At 46.5% G+C, this 22,731-nt stretch overlaps 1 protein-coding gene across 3 annotated transcripts in view; it reads right to left on the reverse strand.

The window, feature by feature from the left end:
* Positions 1-1,464: 1,464 nt before the first annotated feature.
* Positions 1,465-22,731, reverse strand: part of TMEM94 (transmembrane protein 94) — a gene marked incomplete at its 5' end in the record, with an annotated part of 37,994 nt that continues 16,727 nt past the window's right edge. For 2 of the 3 annotated variants that reach the window (XM_080356479.1, XM_080356477.1), the window contains 22 exons: positions 1,465-1,641; positions 2,440-2,610; positions 2,859-2,952; positions 4,122-4,216; positions 4,544-4,698; positions 5,018-5,099; positions 5,659-5,744; positions 5,977-6,054; positions 6,608-6,797; positions 7,321-7,429; positions 8,848-8,947; positions 9,829-9,944; positions 10,570-10,708; positions 10,902-11,083; positions 12,223-12,440; positions 13,630-13,732; positions 16,603-16,776; positions 17,517-17,832; positions 18,001-18,210; positions 18,459-18,623; positions 19,225-19,329; positions 21,180-21,236. In XM_080356479.1, the coding sequence (XP_080212605.1) occupies positions 1,569-1,641; positions 2,440-2,610; positions 2,859-2,952; positions 4,122-4,216; positions 4,544-4,698; positions 5,018-5,099; positions 5,659-5,744; positions 5,977-6,054; positions 6,608-6,797; positions 7,321-7,429; positions 8,848-8,947; positions 9,829-9,944; positions 10,570-10,708; positions 10,902-11,083; positions 12,223-12,440; positions 13,630-13,732; positions 16,603-16,776; positions 17,517-17,832; positions 18,001-18,210; positions 18,459-18,623; positions 19,225-19,329; positions 21,180-21,236 (3,018 nt within the window). In that variant the 3' untranslated portion in view covers positions 1,465-1,568. The remainder of the gene's footprint in view (positions 1,642-2,439; positions 2,611-2,858; positions 2,953-4,121; positions 4,217-4,543; positions 4,699-5,017; positions 5,100-5,658; positions 5,745-5,976; positions 6,055-6,607; positions 6,798-7,320; positions 7,430-8,847; positions 8,948-9,828; positions 9,945-10,569; positions 10,709-10,901; positions 11,084-12,222; positions 12,441-13,629; positions 13,733-16,602; positions 16,777-17,516; positions 17,833-18,000; positions 18,211-18,458; positions 18,624-19,224; positions 19,330-21,179; positions 21,237-22,731) is intronic. The other variant, XM_080356478.1, reaches the window with a different exon arrangement.

Here is a 22,731-nt window from a genome sequence, read left to right on the forward strand (position 1 = left end):
GCAGCAGGAGCAGGGTATTGCTCAGACACACAGGACTGTGCGTGCTCCGGTTCTGCTGAAACGTGAGGAAGACGAGGTGGAGCAGCAGAGCAGAGCTGGGGGTCCCAGCCAGCTCCCTGCCTGCCAGGGAAGGACCAGCACCCCTTTGTTAGTCTCGGGGGCCACAGGGGAAGAGCCCTATATTGTAGTGTGTTAATACTGGGAGCAAAAACAGTGCCAAGATTTACCTGCTTTGGCCAGTTTTTAGAACTAAGCATGGAGTCAACATCTCCATGAGCTGCAAATATTCCGGTATCCAAGCCTGTGTGTTCCTGTGCGGCCCCTGACTGTCAGCCCACAGCGGCACCAGTGCTCCCAGTGCAGCAGGGATCTGTTCAAAGCTCGAGAGCATATGTGCCGCACTGGGGCAAATCACAGTTTGCAGCAGCTCTCAGGGGAAGGCGTCCCCACGCAAACGAAGAAGAGACCTCCAGAAAAACAGGGAACAGACGTGAGAGTGGCAGCACGGAGGAGAAAGACTTCCAAACACTATCACAGAAAGATATGATGAGGGGGGTTTCCCTGTGCCTTGGAGAGCAAGTACTGGATGCAGCACAATCCCAGAGCTGGGGAAGGAGCTGCTGTTCAGCTCTGTGTTAGTCACAGCTGCAAGACACAGATATCCCGCCTGCACAGATGTCCCCCTCCCTCCACAACAGGATAGGCAGGTCTCAGGGTTTATCTCTAGCTATGCCCCTCTCAAACAGGCATTTTACTGAAGCGGAACAGCAATTCGAATCACAAAAAGGAGGACAGTTATAAACCTCTTTGGGGGTTGTCAAAGCAGATAAGAGCTGGTTCAACAGGGCAGGAGGAAGCTGAGCCATGCCGACTCCCAGCAGGCAGAGCTGCCCTCGCTTTGCACCAGATCCCTCGGGTCAAACGCGGACAGCTTTTCTTAAAACCCTGTCTCATCCCTCTTCTCTTGAAGCTCTCAACAGCTGGCATATGGTGGAAGCAACAACGCTAGAGGGCAGATCTGGTCCAGCCTTGGCCTGGCACCCAGGAGAGATGGCTCATTCCCCCCAGGACACAGGGAGGTAGGTGAGGGCAGGCACACACATGCATCATCCAGGAGAATGTGCAGAGATGGAAAAACAAAATGGGTTTAAATCTCTTGTTTCAGAAGCCCCGTGTCTCCCCTGCCGGCCCCGGATTCTCCTGTCAGGTCCAGCAAACCCATCTGCTCACACAGAGGGAAGGAGTCACTTCATTTCAGCGTCACCATTATCCTAACAAAAACCTTTAATAACAAATAAATAAAGGAAGAGCAGCCTGAACAGCCTCCAGAGCTTGCAGGCTCTCTTGAGAGCACCCTAGCAGGCTGGGGAGGGGCTGCATACCTGCTGGGGGATCTTGACAGCAGCGCCCTGCCTGCGGCCCCCTGGAAGGTGCTGATGGAGTTTTGCAAGGAGACTGCCTGGCTTGCATGTGTGAGGGAAAACTCCCCGAGGCGTTGGTGCAGCCACTCTCCCAGTGCAGCGTACAGCTCTGTGGCCCTGGCTCCAGGGAACTCGAGCTGGGAGGGTTTAAAACGGTGAATTCATGCCCAGCTTTGTTTCAAACTGCAACTTCTGTCGCTTTTGGTAACGGACCCGGACCCTGGAGAAGGCAGAAGAGACAAGAGAGTCAGCATGTGGAGGGGTGAAAGGCAAACAAGGCTGCGCAGCTCTAAAAAGCAGGGAAGCCCTGGCCTGAGCCCTGTGGTACACTGGGAGGGGAATCGAATTCAGAGAAACCTATGGTCTCAGTCCTACTCCATCCAGCCAAGTCTGACCTCCAAGGCCACAACACACAGCAGAAAAAGGTCCAGAAGCCCTCCCCATGAACAGAGACAGCGGCTGTGTACCCATCGAGGTTCCCTGTCATCCCTGCTGCTTTTCCTCACCAACCCCTTTCCTGAATCAATGCTCATTAGCGTTAACTCCCAGCTCTGGCTGCTCCCTGTGCTACAAAGAACAGCCAGTCACTTTGCCTGCTATTAATTCTTGGCTTCAGCCACTTCCCGTGAAAATGAGTCCCACAGTCCAGGCACTGTGTGAAGACGTGCTTCCTCCACTGTGATTCAATGCCTCTCTGTCCTCATGGGATGAGATGGAGAGAACAGCCCTCTCCAATTCCATACTAGTATTTCATAGACCTTGGCTGTCTCCCTCTCATTGGTTTGAGATAACGAAATTTTGGCCTCCCTTCCTGCTCCCAATCACTGCCCTGACCCTCTTTCCTGTCCTGTGCTTCCTCCCTGAGAGGTGGAACGTGAGCTTGCACACCATAGCCAGGTGATTTACACAATGCAATCATATTTTTCCTTTTCATTCCCCACCCTGTTCCCTGTGCACCATTTTTCTGCAGCTCAAAGCCAGGCTGGAGTGAGGCTCCAGCCCTTTCTCTACCCTGTACCTGATTTCGTGCAGCTTGACAATCTCATTGATGATAACCACAAGGACCAAGGAAAGAAAACCCAGGAGCCATGAGACCAGAGAGATGGAAACGTGGTTAAAGGTCAATGAAGAATTGAGATTTTCCCAGAGTTTCAGGTCCAGGACAGTCTGTGCCACTTGCCCCAGCAACCTAAGATCATAAACAGACACAGCAAATCTCAGTGGAGCCAACAAGCTTCCCCAGGATCTGTAGATCAGGGTTCAGGCCCTGTAACACTCCTGAGTTTACAACAGAGACCTTTCACTAATTCAGCAGTGGAGAACAATTGCCATGTCCTATCATGTTCCTCAGCACCAGCAAACTGGTGCTGGAGCAGGTCTAGAGCCCTCCTTCCTCCAGCGCTGTGGAATTGCCTCATCAGGGCTGGGGATACTCACACAACAGCCACAGTGAGTGTCCACCACCGGTTGGAGAGGGGGCTCTTCTTCCACAACGGCTTGGTGCGATGGACGTGGGTGATGGATATGAACACTAAGGGGACAGATGGAAGAGGGGGTTATCTAGCATCACACACAGATACAATGCTTTACAATATACACCAGCCACTGTTACTCCAAAAGGATATGGGGTTTATGTCCCTGAAACCAACCTTTAATCCGAGGTCCTTTTAGACCAGACTCCACAGCCACACCGAGTCCCCAGATACGTAGGGTGTGAGGAAGGCAGTAGTAATACAGCACAGCCTTACTCACTGTGGGGTCCCAGGCGTGGTCCGCAGCCTGGCACACTAAACCAGAGCAGGCAAAGGACCAGAACTAGGGAGCAGGGAGGTGGGAGATGCCCTTTTCTCTGGGTCACTGCAGGCCTGCACCAGTGGCAAACTCCAGCCTGGAGAAAGCTATTTAGCCAGAGACCCAGAGCTGTCTGCACAGGACACAGCATTGGCTCAGCTTTTGCTTGGGCTCTTCAAAACTGCATTTCCCACCCGCCAGGCAGAGCAGCCCTGCCTAACCTCAGTGGTCTGAAGGACACAAACCAACAATGCACACCACCTTTCTGCAAGGCAGAGCTGCCTGTCAAATCAAGAAGTGTTTCTGTTGGCCTGGACACCCCCCACATCTCAACATGTGATGCTTTGCCTGGCATCAAGGCACAGCACCCCATGACATGGTGGAAAGAGAGCAGAGACTCTTAAAGGTTGTCAGAGAGCAGCTGGACCTGCTCTGCCAGGCAATTGTGTGCAGGTGATGAGGGTCAGCCAGGAGCTGGTCCCCTCTCCTTCCAGAGGGTTTAAAAAAGGCTTCCAGCTCCAAGAGAGTCACAGCTGCACCAGTGCTATTTGGGTGAAGGAAATGGGGTGCTTCACGAAATAGCAGCAGGCACACAAGGACTTTGAAGGCACAGAATACTTTTGGAGAGCTGCAGGATGCTGCAAGAAGGCAAAGAGGGATGCTGCTCTTCTGGGGAGACTGGAAAGGAATCGGCACTTTACCAGGTTGGTAAAAGCTGAAGAATCAGCTCTGAATATGCTGCCTTTAATCAGTGAACGCAACGTTTAGTAAGATAAGGGGCTGATAGGCTACTGCACTGTCTGCTTTGACCATGGAGTTTGTGCTCTGGCATAGGGGGCAAAGAAAGAGGCAAAGGATGCAAGTTTTTGCCCAGAGTGGGGAAGGGGAGATCTGGGAACAGGGACTTACCTGTGTGTAAAACAATCAGGCCAGCTGTGAGCTTCTGGGCTACAAGAAGAGCATTGGAAAATGTCCCAAACCAGTCAGGAGCGCCATCAGCATTGCTAGTAAATGAGAAGACACAGGAGAGAAGTCACCAGTGAAGAGTTATGGTCTGGTCTGTTCCCACCAGGGCCATGTTCTCCTCTGATAGCTGAGAGAACCAAGTGTGAGCTTGGAGTCAGGCTGTCCCCAGGGGCAACAGTGAGCAAGTGTCCCAAAGATGCAATTGTCAAGGCTATAGGGAGAGCACCCAGCCTGCTGTATAGCTGTTATAGCTGGATCATGCAAGAGTCTGAAGGTTGTTAGAGGGGAATCAGCCCTGCCTGGGAAGGGCAAGAGTCACAGGCCCTGTGGGGTGAACAGGGTGTGTGCCAGGCTCAGTTCCTCACCTGTGCAGCATGATGGAGGAGCAGGCAGTGAGGTTGAGGCTGGTAGCGTTCACCTCTTTGCAGAACTCGTGAAGCGTGAACCCAAAGCAGATGAGACAGGAGCAGATGGTCAGGCTGAATTTCAGCAGGAAGCAGAACAGGAAATAATGCTGAGTCTGTGAAGAAGGGAGAGGTGTGGGGATGACATGGGCATGTCACTGGCCCAGCATCCCCCACATGAACCATCAGGAAACAGTGGCTGCAAAAGACAGGCTGTGGTACAGATGAGATGCTGCACTGAGGATCTGCCCTGTGGGTGTGCTGGTACTAGGGATTCCCTTCCTGTCCATGACAGGCTTTTGGATCACACAACTCATGCCATGGATCAGTTTAACAAGGCAGCTGGGAAGACACAGGGCCTCAGCTATGCGTTAATGCTGGGACAAAGCAGCAGAGAAAAATACATGAACAATTTTGATTCGATGGGTCACTTACCTTTTTAGGAATGGAAGTCAAGTTTTTTCCTGTTGCCATGGTCATGATGGAGCTGTGGGGAGGCTTGCCCAGGAGCGAGATGCTGTGGAAAGGTAAGTTAATCTCTCAGTGGCAAGTTCAGATACCAGAGCTATTTCTTTTTTAGATTTTTGCCAAACATTTGAACCCAAATAACCTCCTTGGACTGCTTGGAGCATGAGCGTTTGTCTGGTTACTGCCTTAAGCATATGCTGTAAAAGGTGTCATTCACGGCAGGTGCAGACAGGGAGAGAGGTGATCTCCATGTCTGATGGGGAAAACCCCCCCATGGTACCTTGGCCTCTGCCTGACACTCCAGGTTGGCCATCACACTCCAGGCAGTGCAACATTATCAGGATTAGAAGATGATTTTTCTGCTGGAGGTTCAAGCCACAAGAAAACAGCAGTTTGCATGCAGGACTAACACAGCTGTACACAAATGCTCCTATTTGCATTTCCAAGCATCTTGCTAAAGCAGGTGCTTGCAGTAAACCTTACAGCTGCCTTAGCATGCTGTGGCTGATGTCAGCTTTCTTTTATCATGGACACAGTGAGGCTGGGGGACTGGTCTGTACATCCTGTGGGTGGGAGGCAGGAGATTCCACTCTGTCTCATAGACTCACCTGAGCAGTGGGTAGCAGAAACAGGAGAGCCACACGATGTCTGTGGTGCTGAGGATGGGGGGCAGCTGCACCAGGCAGGAGAGGAACTGGACGGGAACAATCCAGAGAGAAGAGCATGAACAGTGCTGGGAAAACCTAGATATTTAAGACACCACCATCCTCTCCCAAAACACTGGGATGAGCTGGTAACTAAGCTATGTAAACTCGACTGAAGGCCACCTTCCTCTCTAGTGAGGCTGCCCCACTGCAGCCTCCCACATCCATGCTAGCACTCCTGTCCTCTGAGCAAATGCTGTCCCTAGGCAGGCCAGGACTCACCTGAATGACAACCAAGGTCAGCTGGCACTGCAGCAGGAAGAGGAAACACTTGCGGATCCCATACGTTGCATGCCTGGCCTGGAAGGAAGCACAAGCCCTCAGAGCCCTCGTTGTGATGGGAGCAGTTATCGGCCAAGAGCAATTATTGGCAGGCAGGGGCAGAACATGTGGCCTGCAGGGGAAGCGGGAGGGGAGAGGATCCGGACACACTGTAAGCAAAACGGGAAGGTATCCTGTCTAGATGCAGAGGCTGTGAAGGCAGAGTTTAGCCAAGAGCTAGGTTTGTTTAAACCTCCTGGCTTTTCTGGGCTAACACTTCTCCTTAGTGCTGCATTGTTGTCTGGCTAGGGATCTGTGCAAGTTTATACTTTATCCAGTTGAACAATATTCATGTTCTGTTGCCACAAAGCACCATTCCCAAACCATCCCCTACACCTTGGACCAGCAGGGCCAGGCAGGAACAGCATTGCTGTTGTGCTTCCTGAACAAAAGGACAGGAGACATGGGAAAAGCTAATGCTGGCAGCTTACTGTAGGCAACTTGATATCAATGTTCATGTCAGCTCCTGGCTTTGCTCTTTGTGAGCGCAGGCAGTGTGGTGAGTACTAGAGAGGGGATAGGCCTGGCTTACCTGCTCTATCAGCCTGATGATGCTGGTACTCTCCTCTTGGCGGAAGGACATGGAGCAAGGCAGGCTGTTGAGCTGCCCTGAGAGCTGCAGTGGGGTGAGCTCATCAGAGACGTGTGTCATGGTGGTGCTGGTGGTGTAGCCAAAAGTCTCCCAGGAGCAGCGAGATGGGTAGAGAGGGTCCAGTGCTATACTGCAAGGACAGTACAGCAGCATTAGTGAAAGTCCTCATCCCAGAGGAGAAACTACATTTCACTGCAGCCCAGCTTGTAAAGTTGTGCTGTGTGACCTCTGTCTGCCTTGCTGGTAGAGAAGTCCTGAGCTGTGACATGAGTTTAGGATCAATCTCCCTAGACTTGCAGTTATTCCCAGAGAATAACAAACATTTGGGTTTGTGGCTCAATGTCAACAAATTGGTTGATTCAGAGGGGCCCTTCCACTGTTTTACCCAGTAAGAAGCATTTGTAATGCCAGTTGGTGGACAATAGTTCAGCATGCAAGAGTAATGGCTTCCTCTCAAAGATGGAGAGAAATATCACTGTGTGTCAAGAGACCTAAGTAATCAACCCACCCAATACCACCCAAATGTCCCATATGGAGACAAATACAGCTAATAATGGACAAAGCAATTGTGAGCATCCTCCTGCATGATCCACAGGTCTGGTGTGACCTGTGGCTGAGCACTCACTAAGCTGGAGGACTGGATCCTGCCCCACCTGATATCACTCTGCAGGAAGAGGCAGCTGTTCCGCAGGTTGGCAGAGCTTCCCAGACAGCAAGTCACCTCCCCGTACTCCTGCATGATCTTGATCATCTCACACATGGCTGCAAAGGGACAGAAGGAAAAACAGTGTGTTATTTCATTATGCACACAAAGATAAATGTGTCACACACCCTTTCCAGTCTGGATAACAAGCAATTAGATCTTTTAAAGTCACCCCAACTGATATTTATCAGTCATGTCTGGTGAGATCCAAAGTCAAAGTACACAATTAGATAGCTAATTAATTGCAGTCCAAGTGCCCTGGCTCCTGTAGGAATTGAATTGTGATTCACAGAACTGTGACCCAGAGATCTGCACCTCTAGCACACCTTTTTCTGACCAGAGCTGTATGTGTAGCCTGGGTACATAAGACAGATGGCTTCAGCATCAAATGTTGGTGTTAGGTAAGAGCAAAAATTAAATAAACCTAAATAATTCAAACCTAAAATATTTTAAATCCCGCTCTGCAGCACATCACTACTGTTGTAAGTCTAAAGGAACAGAGGGAATATAATAAACCACTCTAAAAGCAGTGCCATGTTTGGCCATGCTCAGAACCAGCCCCTGTTCCTGCACTCCCACCAGCCTCCATCAATCTTTTTATCAACATCCTCCCAGGGCCTCTAAATCAAAGCTGCTGTTTGATCAGATTTTGATTCTGTAGCTCTGTGCACAGTGTTCTGTGTGTATATGTATTTTCTAGAATGCTCCAGGCAAAAAAGAAAATCCAAACCCACTCTCTGCAGATTCCTGTGTAAGCAACTTATCTAAATGACTGGTGCACCCGGATCTGCAGCACAGCGAGGGGTCAGATGAAGTGAGAAACTGTCACTTCTGTCAAAAAGGGAGAGAAAATCTACTGGGTGCTGATTGTCTGGGTGGATTGAGCTGTGACTGGTTCTCACTGGCACTCTGTAAACTGTGCCCAGATGTACAAAATGTAGACTGGACAGGTATTAGCCAGCTGAACACTCAGCCCCTTTCTTAAATAAAATCGTATCTCTCAGAGAGATAAAGAAATCTTGTCCTTCCTGGTCTCTGCAATCAAAAACTCTGCAAAGCAGCAGAAGGTGTTAATAGCAACTGCCAGAGGAAAATGCTTCTGGGAAGTGATTTCTGAGTTATATAAGAGAGTGAGAGTTGCAAGCAGAGATCAAAGTCTCCTAGCACACTGATAATGCTTATTTAATAAAAGGCAGTAGCATTTTGGATGTTTGCTTTTGTGTCTCTTCTGAATGTAAATTGAAAGGAGTCGTTCTTAATCCAATCCTGTACCTAGGGAACAGCTGCATTAAAACAAAGCTGACACCTGCGTTCCCACAGGTAGCAACAGCAACAATAATATCAAAATGCCCTTCTAGATTTCTGGACTGAATCCTCTTCCCTTCACCCATGTCCACACCCAGATGAGCCAGAGCAAGTGGATGAGGAAGGTGTTAACGGGGAGGAGCAGGACAGAGCCAGGCTGTGTGCCACTTACTCTCCGGAGTGCAGTCTGTGAAGAGGGGCACCAGCAAAGGCACATTGTCTATGTTCTGCAGGTGAGGTCTCACCTGGTGGATCCCCCGTGGGAGTTTGGCCTGGAAAAGAGAAAGAAAAGACTAAGCAGGAGCGTGTGTGTGAGGGAGGGGCATTTCAGTGGGAACTGTCGAAACGAGAATTATGATTCCCAGAATTATGCACCTTCAAGATCGGACACAAATTGACACCCTTGAAGACAGAAGGTGGCTTTCCCAAGCCACTGTAGAATGTCTTCTGTTGAAGTTCTACACTGACACGCCAAGCTGCCTGTGTTCACCCTCAAGGTGTGTAAGATCAGCATGATAAAACAGTGCTTGAGAATTTCTAAGGACTGTGTGCAGAATATAGTCAGAGAATATGTGCTGTCTACCAGCACCTAGATCTCCTATTTCAATTGCAGCCACACCAATACACAGCAAGGAGAGGGTTCTTCCTTTCTATAAACAGGCCTAATAGTTGGGGTTTTTTTGGTGTTTTGTGGGTTTTTTTGTGTTGTTTAAATCTGCATCTCTCTTTGATATTCCTGTAACCTTTGCTGAGCATGTCTGAGTTCCTTATGAGGCAGGAAGAGCTTGTCCTGCACTCTGAGTAATGGGCAGCACCAGCTATAGCTTATATGTGGAGGAGAGAAAAAGTTCCTTCTGTCCCACATTTCCACTCCCTGCCCAGCACAGATGTGGCTCTCAAGACCACCCCACGTGTGGTCATTTCTGTTCCTAAACTCCAGAGAAAAGAAATGTTCAGCAAAAGTAATTGTATGAGAGAATCCCAAACTTGCTGACCTCTAGATACCCAGCTGGAAGGGGCTGGGGGGAATGGGGAGTCCCAAAGAAAACCAGTCAGTCAGTCAGGCTTCAAAGAGGAATTCCCTCTGGGAGTAATGAGTTGATAGTGCTGACCATGACGACAGCACAAGGTGTATAGGGAGAGGTGGCCTCACCCTGTTACAGTCCTCCAGGAAACTGGGGATATCGCTGTCTGTTGGCTGAAAGCTGATGAGATCCGAGTGCCCTTCCTCTTCCATCAGCAGAAGCCCCTCCACATCATCTCGAGAAACTGGAGCAGAGAGAAACAGCATAAACAATAAGCACAAACCTGCCTCTGCCACCCACATGGTATAGTCACGTGGCACTGCAGAAGCCAGGAAACGTGAGGCCTGATTTTCTAGGTTCGCAACACTTGGATCCCACTCAGTCATCTAAAATGCAGTATTTTCAGATGACTAATCTGCTCAGAGGTAGATTTGTGAGCCCAGTCTCTGCTCTTTTGAGACACGATAGTTTAACTGTTCTGCTCTCTTTTTTCTTCTAGGGGAAGAAGAGAGTTAAGAAATCCCACGTGAAGTCAGAGAAAAGAGTAACACACAAGTAAGAGACTCTCAGTGGCTCAACCAGGGCCCCAGCAAGAACCAAAAGCACTAATGAGCAGTTGTAAAATCTTGCCAGCTGGTGCAGAGAAGGATGTTTGTTTCCAAAACCTGTGTTAATGACTGGGTAGAAAGGCTATATGTGTACAGCTCTCTCACTCACACACACACACACACCTCAGGCCCATCCAGTTTTGTGCTCAGAGCTCTGAAGGATGAGGTGTCTGGTGAGGACATAGGAACCTATGAAGAGGTTTAAAAGAACCATTCAGGAAACATGTGGCATTCAAAGTGGCTTAGGCGCAGTTCTCTCACCCTGATGTAGGTCATCGTGCAGAGAGCCGGCGTGGCTGGGGCTAGAGGGAGGGATCTCTGAGCCAGGCACATCACCGTTGGGCGTTAAAGATATGTGGCAATTCCAGCCAGTCTCAAGACCCATCTTCTCAGCAAACACCTGTAGGAGAGCAGACAGATTTCAGTGTAGCTGTGCAGGCCAGAGTGTTGCAGACCAAGGCTATATTGGAGTGTAGGTACCTTCTGGACCCATTAGTGAGCTGAATCAGATTAACCTTAGATTGCACTGGAGCCAAACTCTCCAGACAACCAGGGGACATGCAGGTTCAGGGGGTTCAGCAAAGACAGCTTACCTTGCTTTTGAGCTCATCTTCCAGGGAGAAGTAGACAAAACGAATGCAGGCATTGACCAGTCCATCAATAAGGCGGACAATGTCGAGACGGGCCTGATACTGGGATGAGACCATTCCCATGAAGATCTGTCCGCTCAGAGCCTGGATACAGTCTTCTTTCTCCATCACTTCCCCAATCCCTTCTTCAGGCATGCAAACAACACGCAGTCACATTGAGACACAGGGGTCACATGTGCATCAGATACCCAGAAACATGCAGAGACAGACATGCAGAAGGAAAGATTAGGAGATATCCATTTGTCCCAGCATACCCAATCACAGAAACCGTTTCAGGACACCCACATATGTGACCAAGGATACAAATTGCATGGAAAAGAAAAAGACAAAACAGAAGACAGGGATCAGCCACAAGGAACTGGGCAGAAAGGTGGAAGATGTCTGCTGCCTAATGTTCACATGTGCATTTTAAACACGTCATATTGTGCTTAAACAACATGGTGAGTCTAGCTGAGGCAGCGTGGCATCAGAGTACGAGGGGCTGATGCAAAGCAACTGGATCATGTTCCCTCCAGCAACATTGCAGACACTCCCAAAGAGCCTGCAAAGGCTCTGTGACAGGTTTGCTTCACCATGGGCCTGTGGTGAAGGGGAGGTGGATGCAGCACAAAGAAGCAAATAATGAAACGCTTCACGCAGTTGCAAAGCTTGCCACAGGTGGGACTGAAAAGTGTTTTGAAAACACTGTCACAACTGCCTCTCAGCTTTTGGAAACCCCATTATTCACATTTTACAGAATGAGAAACCAAGGTGGAAAGATTAAGACTGGTTTTCCAAAAGAGCCTCCTGGAGTTACGTCATGGCATGTGCTTATTTCTCAGTTTCCGTTGCTGTTCTGGAGGAGATGCACAATTCATCTCGTGGGAAACAGTTCCTCAGCACAGCAACAAAATCCATCAGAGGACAGTCACATACCACCATACATTTAATTCATTTGAAAATCTCGGCATATGTGATTTCCATAAAATTAGACAAACAGTGAACAAAGTATTGGAATACACAGAAGTCTTGACTCTCAGTTGTTTGCTTTAAGAAATAGACTTCCCACAAGTACAAAAATTTATCTGCGAGCTTCAATAACTTAACTAGAAACATACCTACCAGCTGCTACTTCCTCTGGAAATTCATCTACTTCAGAAATCCTTAGTTCTCAGTTTCCATCTGCTACTTTGAATAACAATGTTCTTACAGCTCTAGACTGATCAGAAAGCAAGCACCTGGCCCAGCAGCAGATCTGAGTATAGACCACGCAGAAAACACGTACCATCTGAGCTCCAGCTATTCCTCCGACTGCTCTGTTTGATGGGGGTGGTTCCGGGGAGATCACAGCATGTGAAGATCGCGCTCTGCCCAGGGACCTGCACCAGTTCTATGCACTTGCCATTGAGCTGGGAGGACAAGGCACAATGCATTGGCTTGTACGCAAAGGCAGAGCAGTATCCTGAGAGGCAGGCACGCTGGTAGAAATCTAACACCTTCTTCCTATATAGAAGAGACCAAAAAACCAGAGTTAGCAGAAATGCTCCAAACATACACTGTAGTTCAATGCAGAAATGGACAGTTGGCTATTTGGGAAAATGTGTTCCATGAGGAGCGGTCGGAGATTCTGAAAAGCCTTTCCTTACTGTTTCTGCATTCTCTAAGCGGCGGGCGCTACGTGGCACCAAAACCACAGATTCCAACAGGGGCAGTGGTGAATGTTTCTGTTTGCCCATCAGACAGATTGATGAGTATGAAAACAGTACTCTTTGAATACACTTATTAATATAATATGCTCTATATGGCTGCCAGATGTCTCCAAGGAAGTTCACTGCACGACAGCAGAAGCTTAATTCATCAGAGACAATTTGTCTGTAGGGAGATAAACACCAAGGAAGGAACTGACAGCTCTGTAACAGACTTTTCTCCTATTGCCTTTCAAAGTTTGGGTCCTAGGAGAGAAACATATGTGAAGTCTCCATTTAGTCAATATTCAGTTGCTGGAATAGAGTGAAGTTCGTTCTCTACACTGAACTCACAAAGCTAACAAGTTAGATTATACATGGGATTTTTCATTGGTTTCTAAGATTATAAATATTCTAGAAAGGAGCAGCGGAGTGTTTCTTACATGGTAGGCAGACTTCAAATAACAATGTGCTGCTAGTCAATGAAACTAAACATTACTGGCCTGCTCTGCTAGCAGGAACAGAAATTCAGCCTGTAGATGAAAACGCAACAGACACTGTCAAATATTTCAGCAGGACTAAAAGGGTGTGATGCGTTGTGGTGGACTGGTTTGAAGCTGTCAACAGCAAGTAGAACTGATCGCTTTGCGTTTCATATAAGACAAGGCATTGGTCTTAACAAATTCTCTGCCACCACCATTTGGCCTTATTATAATTGACTGTCCTACAGTGCGTACAAAGTCCACTCATAAGAGGCTGACATGTTAACAGAGTAAGAAGTCAGTTAGTCTTGCAGTCCAGCAGTTGCTTGTTGCTATTTAATCTTTTACTTTGCTATAATGATAACAAATATTATAAGCTGAGATGTCTTATGTTCATGAACTACTTGAAGCTTCTATTAAATAGCTTAACAAGCATAAGTAAAAGCAATTTTAACAAAGAGTGGCCAAGTTTCCTCTGCCATTTATCTGCAGCTCCTAAATGCAAAAAATGACAAAGCTGCCCACCTGTCAGAGCCAGAGAGGGGATAGATATCGGTACCGTCCCAAAAATCTGTGCAGGCCTCGAGGATGATGTCAGCTGTCCCATGAGAAAACATCTGCTCAGTGCCTGAAGTGTAGGAGAACAGAGAGTCAGCATTGCACAGACAGGCACCCAGGAAAGGGATGTCATACCCACTGCTCCCTTATTTGTTAAAAGCGAGTGTTCCCACAAACCGCCTTGCTGCACTCCATATACCCCTTTCCTCTGTTGAAAGTCTTTAGTCTCCATTAAGAAATTATTCAAGACTGGATGATATGTATTCACCTGCTATTTGCCTGAGAGTTCAAACAAGGCTGTGATAAAATGTGAGCCATGTAGTCAGTTCCTATTCTCCCCTTACACTGTGTAACAATTCTGCTCCTACGAAAGGTGGAATAATATCTTGTTCCTGTATCCAACAGAGCAGAAGAAAGAATATTCCTGTGTGCCTCTTCTCATGAGAGTACAAGCACCGGTGATGAACCTACGGGGATCAAAGTCTGCCTACCCTGGAAAGTACATTCAATTTAAGGCCAGATGTGGATCTGAAAGGTAAGAGCTATTCTTGAATACCTTCCATTTGAATAGTAGAAGATAATTTAACAGTGTGACTCATTAGATAGCAGCCTGTTTTACAAAGGGTCCTGAAAATGCATTAAATCAGGATGGGTCAAAAGTTCAACATAACAGACTCTAAAAATGTAACTCACGTTGTGATCAGGGAAGAACTGAAAATCAATGCATACCACAGCTTGCTCTGTTCCACGCCCCCACCACTTTTCTCTTTAATACAGACCTAAAATCTCACATTCCCTCTCGCAGACAGGGGTGTTAAGAAGTGTTTCCCAAAGGCGTGCGATGTCACTTGTCTGATGCACGTCCCGGGCACAGGACACAAGTTAAAGGACGCAGGGCTGCCTCCCTCTCCACACTGCCTGCTCCCTTTCATTCGCACTGGGACATTACCATTGCACGCACGTAGACTTCTCTGTCTAGGTTCCCTCCTCCAGCTGCTCTGTGACTTTGCCCCCAACAGCTTCAAAGCTGATCTAATGAAAAAAACATCACTGCCAAGAAAAATGAGCCCAAAGGCTTCTTGCAGGCATTGTTGCTGACTGCAAATGCTCACACTAGCTGGGGAAATCAAGAGCCAAGAATACCCACTCACGCAGACCAGGCAGGGACCTTCAGGAACACTGGAGGACTTTCCAAAACACAGCAGCTCTCTGCCTTCTGCTATAAATAGTCATCACACGCCAAGTTTATCAGCATAACAAACCTCCAAGACGAATAGGAGCTGTGTGCAAAGAAGGAGCCTGTTTCAGGGACACAAAGGAGTACTTGTGCAGAGCTCTCGTTATTTTACTGTATAAACACCTAATCCTTCCCACCTTGTTCCTATGCTCAGATAGCCCCTGCTAGGAAAGAGGGAACGAGATGTTTCATGCAAAACCTATGGCCTGGACACAGAGCAAGAGCTTGCAGATGACCACACACACACAGCCCTATGTTCATACCTGACAGCAATTGCAATTAATTTCACATTCATACCGTCAGCATCCCACACGACAGTCCTCTGAGGGGTCAATGACAGTGACAGCACGCACTGCAAACTGGAAGGAGTTCAGTCAGCTGTCATTGCCAGTTAAGTGACCGCAGCCTCTTCCCTTCCTAAATCATGAACTCGAAGAGCAGGATTTCTCTGGCATAAGGGAGAAAACTAATGAATAGGAAATGAATACAGCCAGGCATTCGTGACTGCTGGGACTCCTTAGGAAGAACCAAGTCGCTACAGCCGAGCCAGAGAGACAGAGCACGAGGAATGTGAGAGTGCAGCTGTAGCAAGGGAAGACAGAGGTGGTATCAAGCCATTTTAATCTGCTGAAGATGCCGGTGAGCTCCTCATTTCCATATGGTTACTATGGATTTGGGATGAACGCTACCAGATGGTGAGACACACATTTCAATGGAAGAGCAAGGGAACTGGAGAGAAGGCACCTCCTAGTTCTGCTACAGCTGTAGAATTTATTATGCATCGCCTTTTGACTTCAGATCATCATGGGAGTGGGTGGATTCAAAGATTTATTGACAATGTATCTAGAGAGGTTAATTATGATCATATTGTCTGACTCTTCTGCATAAACAGAGCCATTTGATTTCAACTAATACTATCTGCATAGTCCATTATTTCCGGTTGTACACATTTCAAGGGACAAGAGTGTCACGTGAGAAGTGTTCCAATGGTTAACTAATCCCGCTGGCCAAATTCCTCTTAGAATTTACTCCAGACAGCATAATCCAGGTCACACAAGTATTCGTCTGAGCTCCGGCCTCTAAACTAAACCGTTTAAAAATGAGGATAAGGAGTTGAAATGAGGCAACATTAAAGGTTTTTCCCTACACTAAGAATCTCAGCATCAGAAAAATTATTGCTCACAAAGGCAAGACAGCAGCCATCAGGGCAAAGCTCCTGCCCAGATTAAGATAGACATTTAAGAAGAATTGGTTAAGAGAAGACAGTTTACCTGGTAAATCTCTGGCCAGTATAATAATAATCATATTTCAGATTCAATATTGAACATATGTCAACTCCAGAGAGCCAAGTTCAGTCAATTTAAGGTATTATGAAGAGGCTAAGAGCTCTGACAGGCAAGCTGTTAAATCTTGCTGAGGTGCTTTAAGACCTCGTGGTGTCCAGCTGTACGTCCTTTCCATCCTAGCCTGTTCCAACCAGAACAGGAAGAAGTAGGAGGAGTGGAAAAACCTGCATGGCTTCAGGTGTTGTATTCATGGTCACAAGATTGCATGGGATTTCTGTGATTTCTTATTAGTACACAATACAGAAATAGACTATGCAACATAATACACTAGACAACTCATGAAGATAATGATTATGATTTGGGTTATCAGAAGGATGAGCATCTCAAGTGGATGTCCAAAGGAAGGGGCAGCCTTACTGGTCGTGGTGTCCTTCACGAACAGGTTAATCATGTGGCTCAGGGGTGGTCTCCTCTTGGTGATTGATGAAAGCTTCCCCAGGATTGTTTCCTTAACCATCTCATCACTTGGCAAGCGGTACAAGGCCAAATAGTTCTCCTGCTTGAAAAGATCTTTAGCACCTGGTGTGAAACCTAAAATATGAACATAAGGAGGAGAAAAATTAGGCTCTAACCAAAGCAAAAGAAAGGTCCTCTCTCCTGCTTCTGTGCCATCCAGTTTGCCTGTGCTCATTTTGTCATCTCTTCAGCAACAGGCAGCTGAGCTGCGCTCACTGTGCATCTGCACCAAGATGGCTCAAGATCTATGATGAAAAACATTCAGAAGAACGAGATGTTATTAGAAATTACAGCTTTCTGGTTCACTGAAGAGACGAACTGTGCCATTGACGGACAAGCAAAGAAGTGAGGTCAAGAGCTTCCAGATTTTAATCTTAGTGTTACCTCAAACTTCTCTCCTGTGCTTTGGTTTTCTCATCTATAAGATGAGCCGAGGTACCTCACATCATTTATATCCAAACTCCTCATAAAGTATCATGGTAAGATAGGGCAGCTATCTGTCCATTAGCAGGTATTCTTTGTCTCCTGATGAGTCTCCTGGCAGACTCAAGCCAGAAGAATACCAAGCCTAGCCAGGGCTGGCTGGAAATATCCTTGATGACGCTCATTCTTTGAGAGTGTCTGCAATGTCAGAACTTGCTAAAAGTAAACTCTTTAATAGACTCTTTTGGCAACCAAACAACAAGAGAGTCAGCTCAGCAATTCCACCTTCTCAGCAACCAGGACTGGAGAAATATTTTTCTTGTGCTCTCTAAGGATTAAGTGTCTATTGACAGCTCTGATTTCTCTGCATCTGCTCATCCAATTTCCCTTACCTATTAGCCTGGCAAGCTCGCAGAGGCCCCAGGGCACGTGGACAGGCAGCACGGCATTGTGAGTTTCCTGGAGGGCAATGTTGCAGAGGTGGTCAGAGAAGCGGCACAGACGTTCTGTCACGCTGGCGTTGCAGAGATTGAGCAGCACGTTCAGGCCCAGAGGCTTGAGGGAATTCAAGTGCATCTGCCAGTTGGAGTCATCAAACTGGATGCAGGAGGGGTTTTGCTGGTCTTGGGAAAGGCTAAGCATCTCCAGGTGGTAGTCACACACAAAGTCTTCAGCCTCACAAGCCAACACCTCGCTGTCAGCGACAACCTGGTCCATAATACAGGAAAATTCTGGTTGGTTACAATGGATACAGCTTGTGCCTAGAATCCCACAGGGAATTCCCAATTAAACCCCCAAAAGGGGAGACTCTATGGGTTAAAGTCTGTCTCATAGCTCCACAGAAGGCTACTTGTGTGCCCCTTCCGTATGTCTTACCTGAGCATGTTCCTCCTCTCCACCCTCTGTGTCCTTGCTGAAGCTCACATTGGACCCAGAGGGATGTTTGCTTCTGCTGTTTGGCTTCCGGTGGGCATGGGCATCGGGAACCTTTGGAGCATCACTAGACCAGTTGTTCCTCTCTTGCTCATTCGTCATGTGGACTGTGTCTGCCAGGGGGCCAGAGAGCAAAGCGTCTCTTTCGTGGGGCTGCAAGAAACGAACCAAATGAACAGCGGTGACTCAGTGCTGAACAGGAGCCACTACTGATTCACCTGCTGCTTTAGGACTCCTGTAGAAGAGGATCGCGCTCTTGCTGCTGGTTTATCTTTTAAGCAAAGAATTATGGCACAGGACTTCTTTACAAGCCAAGGGCTTCCTCTATAATACAACGATGTGTGTGTCAGTCAAACTATGATTACAGCCAACACGTACATTATGCATTACATATCCCTCACCTCATCTTCCATCTCAGGATGGCAGAAAGATCGCGTAGAGAGCTCATCAGTCAGATCCTCATGGCTATCGTGAGGTGGTTCCACTTTCCCGCTGAAGAACAGAACCGTCTCTGGGCTGGGGTTTGGCCAGGAAAGAATCCCCTGCTTGTCTACACAGCAGAGCACCTAGAGCATCCCACAACAACCCCAAGAAAGCAAAATCTCAGTGAAAACATGTCTCAGTGTTATAAACATCACACGTTTAATAAACACATGGGAGGACAGATAAGACTCTCCTTCACCAACCTTCTTCCTTAAGAAACTGCACCTAATAACTCTCTAAGAAATGCAAGGATTCCTTGCTCTAGTAGGACTGATGGGTTGTTTAACATCAATTTTATCTCAGGATATTGCAAAACTAGGCATGAAGACCATGGAAGGGAAGCAACTACTGAACCTGTTTCACCAGCTAGTACCTTATCAGGATCAGAAACAGCTGGTTCTTGAACAGGAGACAAGAGGGTTATGGGACCAGAACCAGAGATGGAAAACAGAGACACTCTGTTAGACGCCACAGAGTAATCTCTAACCTTTGTTTTTGCACTGAATATGCTGCTTAGACAAGACAGGACAGTTTTAAACTCTCCTACAAAATTGACAGAAGGGTTTCTAGTCCCAGCAAAGTGAACTGACTGCTACCAGTCTGTGCTCAGGGAAGGACGAAATGAGCGATGAAAATAAAGCACGCACTTAGGGCTCTTCCTTCTGACAGCCCAGCAATACTCACAGTGACAGATCCCAGACTGTGGAGCAAGCTGGAAGTGAAGCTCAGAGTTGGGGATTTGCCTTTTAAAACACAGAGGAAGTGGCTCCAGATACAGCGTATCATTTCCTGCGGAGGGAAGCAGAGGACATCGGCCAATTAAAGACGCGCTCGGTGAAAGCCGAAGGGAGGGAAGGAAGAAAGGGAGGGTGACATTACCTGCTTTCAGGTTCAACACAGTGGTACACTGTAAAACAAACATTGGTCTCTGTGGGAACCTGATAACTGATACGGTGTTCATGTTCTCAAGGGAAAGGCATTTCTTCCCCCTTCCAGGGCTTGCTAACAGATTGCTGAATTGCGAATACACTGAAACTACCTTTGTCTATCCAAAACCACGGGAAGGAATTCTGAAGTAATTTCATTTGGGGTGAATCGGTTGTTACGTCTTAGTATTTGTTCCTCCGCTGACTCTCACCACCCTGGATTATAGAGTTTGAGGCCTTAAGATGACAGTTACCACCCTGCAGACTTGGCAAATGGAGTCACTGTGGTGACTTGCCCAAGGTTACTGACCGAGGCAGTGACAATGTTGGAAATAAAGCCAAGTTGCCCTGCCTACTCCATCATTATAAATCAATCGTAATCAACATGGTAATAAACTGAAAGAAGGGAGTATTTTGCAAAATTCAAATGTCAACTTGGTGCCCTTTATCTTCCACACGAAAATCCCTCAGAGGGAGTCTGGATGGCAGCAACCAACCTGAGCATCAGAGCTGTATGTTTTTCTCTGTTCACTCCTAAATCCAGCAAAACCAGGTTTGCATCACAGTGCTATTTTACTGCTTTTTAGCTGTTGTTCTGGAATGCTGTCACTGCAGAGCACTTCCCTCAAAGTTCCTGAGATCAGGTTCCTTAGTTCCTAAGGGTTAGTACAGCTATAAGCTCAAATGCAAAAAAAAAGCATGAGCTAGCACCAGAAAGAAAAAAGCACTTATTTAAACCAGTTTCTTATAAGCAAAAATGTTACATAAGTACAAAAGGAAAGAAGCAGATGTTCTCAGTGAGAAAGGTCAGCTCAAATCACTCTCATTTGACAACTGAAAAACATGTCAGCTAAATGATGAACTAGCACAGAAATACAAAATATTCAGCAAAGGAAATGTGTGTGTGTGTGAATCCACGTGCACTCCCCTATGTGGCTGGGAGCAATGCGATATTTATTCTTGTAATATCCAGGGATTTTTAATCACTCCCAAAGTCCATCTGCCTTCTTAAGGAACAGGGAATCCTAATGCCCAATCAGACAGAAAAGTGTCTTTCCTCTACCCACTTGTTTAATCTGGATGATGCAATTTATAGAGGGGCCAGATGCAGTTCCTCCCCCAGAAAAAGGTCTTCTGAATGTTTATTTGCCCCATCTTTGGAAGCAATACTAATGTGCTTAAGGTTGTTAAGGAGCCTATGAAACAGGATCAGACTTTTAAAAAGCCTGAACATCCCATGATCCCCTCGTTGTGTGTGGTCTTGGTGCTGACCGCCATCCCCTCCGCTCTTTAGTTTTGGCTTGAAGGAGGTTTATCTGGTACAAGCAAAATACTTCAAAATACTTCCCTTCTTCCCAACACACACCTTAAAGAGTTTATTTTACTCCTGGAACAAGAGGACTTGAAAGAGTTACTTTCTTCAGAGCGGAAAGAGTTGATTTCAAACCACTTGCAGGACTCAGAAAAGCACAACTGGGCTCGGTATCAAAGTCACCTCGATCTCTGGTCAGCAGAGCAGCGTTTAGGTGGGAAGGTGTAGGGGAAAGACATGCAACCTGCATGCATAGCAAATTAAAGCAGCTAATGCGTGACAATGGACAACTGAGACACATAAAAAGGGTCTAGGAACAAGCAGGAAACCAGAGTGGAAGGGAAAGGATATAATGAAGTTCTGCAGTGAAGATGGAAGAAAACAATTCATAATAATAGTACCTGAGAAGATACCATCTCTGTGTAGCTGCTGAGAGTGTCCTCTGAAAACTTAGCAAGCTGCAGCAAGAGAAGAGACCAGTTACTATAATTGTGCTCAGAAATGTGCCGTGAGGAACATCCTTCCCTAAATACTGTGACTTCAGAGAGAAGAAAGCAGGAGTCTTGCTCTGTGGGAATCGCTACACCAGGGCAGACCAATAATTTATCAAAGCAATTAAGTCTTTAATGGACTATATTTTTATCTACTCGTGAAGCACAGTCAAAGTGCTTAGTGCTGTACATCACAGAAGAACACACGGTCATTACCCAAGTGTCTACAGAGAAAATAATAGCAATCAGACCCAGTGGAGGCTCTTTCTGGATGGTTATTTTTAGACAGAAAGAGCTGGGATTGACTGATCTGTTTTTAAGTTATATGGGTCAGTGAAAAGAAGGGAGCTGGAGGGGTGGTTGGAAAAGCAGGTGCCCGGAACACAGTGGACACAGAGGAATGAGGTGATGTGGGTAGGAAACGAAAAGAGATTCCAGCAGGGCACTGCCGTGGGGCCCTGGGAATTACACCGAGAAATCCGGCACAAATTCCACAGTAGATGTAATTTTGAAAAACAGTTTAAATTTAAGTATATGTATAAGCAAATATGGCGATTACATTCGTATGTAAATAAAATGACAGCCCAAATAATAATGCATACATTTGGCACTTTAAAAGAGGATCAGTTTAACAAAGCTGAAAAAAGCCAAGACAAATTCGTCAGCAATAATTTAAACTGAGAACTATGAAGGATAATTAGGAATTGTTTAACAATAGTTTGTTACAATTTTTAAAAGCAAAAATCCAAAACTCCACAGTTTAGAGTGGAAGTGAAAATAGAAGTAAAAATGAACAGACAAATAAGACAAAGTATCCCAGTAGGCAATCAAAACCAGTCCACTGGTTTTGACGGTGAAATTCCAAATGATAGAGCAGGCAAGGCAAACATGTTAAATAAATATTGCTACTCTTTATTCACTGATATAATCATACCATATGATAACTTGGAAATATTTTCCATTCTAACACTGGCTACTAAAAGTAAATATGTTTAAATTAGCAAGTCTGGACAGCTTTCTGACTGTTACTGCTGATTCTGCACAAGGCTTGAACCATGGATTAAGTCCCAGTGCAATGCAAAAAAGCTCATGTGGTGCCAGTGCCTAAAAAGGGTGAAGAGAACAAACCAAGTTACCACAGGACTCCAGACAGACTTTGATTTCAGACAGAATAACAGAGCAGCGAACGTGAGACACAATTAAAAGAAGTGGAATAATACAACCAGTGCCAAACACCACAAGTATAGGAGTAATAAATCTCAAACTATTGTGATATCTTTTTTGACAAAATTACAAATTTCACTGATAAAAGTAATACTTTTGATGTAGACCACTTTGACTTGATACAAAACGCTTAATTAGTTTTCTAACAAAAAACAGAGTAATACCAGGGAAATAGGGCTCATATTAAATATATTAGAAATAGACTATCTCCAAATGGAACAGAAACTGAGGAATTATT

Source organism: Nesoenas mayeri, assembly GCF_963082525.1.
Source record: "Nesoenas mayeri genome assembly, chromosome: 19".
Lineage (NCBI taxonomy): Eukaryota > Metazoa > Chordata > Aves > Columbiformes > Columbidae > Nesoenas > Nesoenas mayeri.